The following is a 1,036-nucleotide window of genomic DNA, read 5'->3' on the forward strand; positions in this document are numbered from 1 at the left end:
CCGCCACCGAGGCCAGCAGGTGACCCATGCCCATGGCGGAGAAGGCACCAGGGCCCATGGCGAACTGTCCTGGGTGCAGAAAGAGCGGCTGGCCGGCTCCCAGTGGCCCAAAGAACTGCTGCCCGTGCAGGTGGCTGGAGAAGGCCAGGCCGGGCAGGTGTCCAGCGCCCAGGGGGGACGCACTGTCCGTCTGCACCACCAACGGTGCCAGGCCCGACTCTTTGCCCTCGCCCGCCTCCTTGCGCCCCTCGTCCTTCCTCCGGGCGTCGGCGCGCTCCTTCTCCAGGCTCCGCAGGCCGAACGGGCCGTCACCGCCGCTGTCGGCCAGCTCCTTGCCCCTCTCGGGACTGCGCCGCTCCCGGACGCGCTCGGGGTCGGTCAGGCGAGGGGGGCTGGCGCTGTCCGGAGCCGGGCTGCGACCTAGCGCCGTCCCCGCGCGCTCCTCGCTCAGCCGCTCCGGCTCGGGGTCGCTGTCCGCGGCGCACGACTTCTCCTCGGCTGCGGGGAGAGAGGGCGCACCGCGTCACGGGGGGCAGGGGGCGGGGGCGCACGCGAACCCTCTCCCGGGGTCGGGCCAGATCGGGGAGACCTGGAAAGGCCTGCTCCTGGGGAGGCCGAGTCGCAGGAGCTTCTAGAGTTGGGCAAACAGCAGCTGTAGGTCATCTAATCCAAGACCCCTTATTTACAGTGGAAGAACAGCCCTAGAGAGCAGACCTCACGGCCAGCCACAGCCTCATGCTGCGCCCAGGGGCCAAGCTCGGCTTCAGCCGGATCTCTGGCACCCAGGGGTTGCCCTCACCGGGAAGCCCGGGTTGGAAGCCTCATCCCAGACACGTCGCTGACTCTTCTCCCTGGCCTTTACGATTAGCTGGTCGCTGAGCAAAAGGCCAGTCCGGTGACCTGAGAAGACGTCCCACCCCACCCCCCCCGTGTTCCTCTCCGCCTCTGTGCGGCCCGACCCCCTCACCTCGGGCCCGGTGCAGGCGCAGGGGACTGGGCGCTGCGCCCGGGGAGGGCGGTGGTTCCCGCGCGGGGG

General features: G+C 70.8%; 1 protein-coding gene across 1 annotated transcript in view; it reads right to left on the bottom strand.

The window, feature by feature from the left end:
• The window catches only part of TBX2 (T-box 2), a gene marked incomplete at its 5' end in the record, with an annotated part of 9,032 nt that overhangs the window by 4,589 nt on the left and 3,407 nt on the right, over positions 1 to 1,036 (bottom strand). Inside the window, 2 exons of the mRNA XM_021718946.1 lie at positions 1 to 498; positions 968 to 1,028. The exon at positions 1 to 498 is cut by the window's left edge and continues 107 nt beyond it. Of these exons, the coding sequence (XP_021574621.1) occupies positions 1 to 498; positions 968 to 1,028 (559 nt within the window). The remainder of the gene's footprint in view (positions 499 to 967; positions 1,029 to 1,036) is intronic.

Source organism: Carlito syrichta, unplaced genomic scaffold (assembly GCF_000164805.1).
Source record: "Carlito syrichta isolate Samal-C Ts95f unplaced genomic scaffold, Tarsius_syrichta-2.0.1 Scaffold314028, whole genome shotgun sequence".
Classification (NCBI taxonomy): domain Eukaryota; kingdom Metazoa; phylum Chordata; class Mammalia; order Primates; family Tarsiidae; genus Carlito; species Carlito syrichta.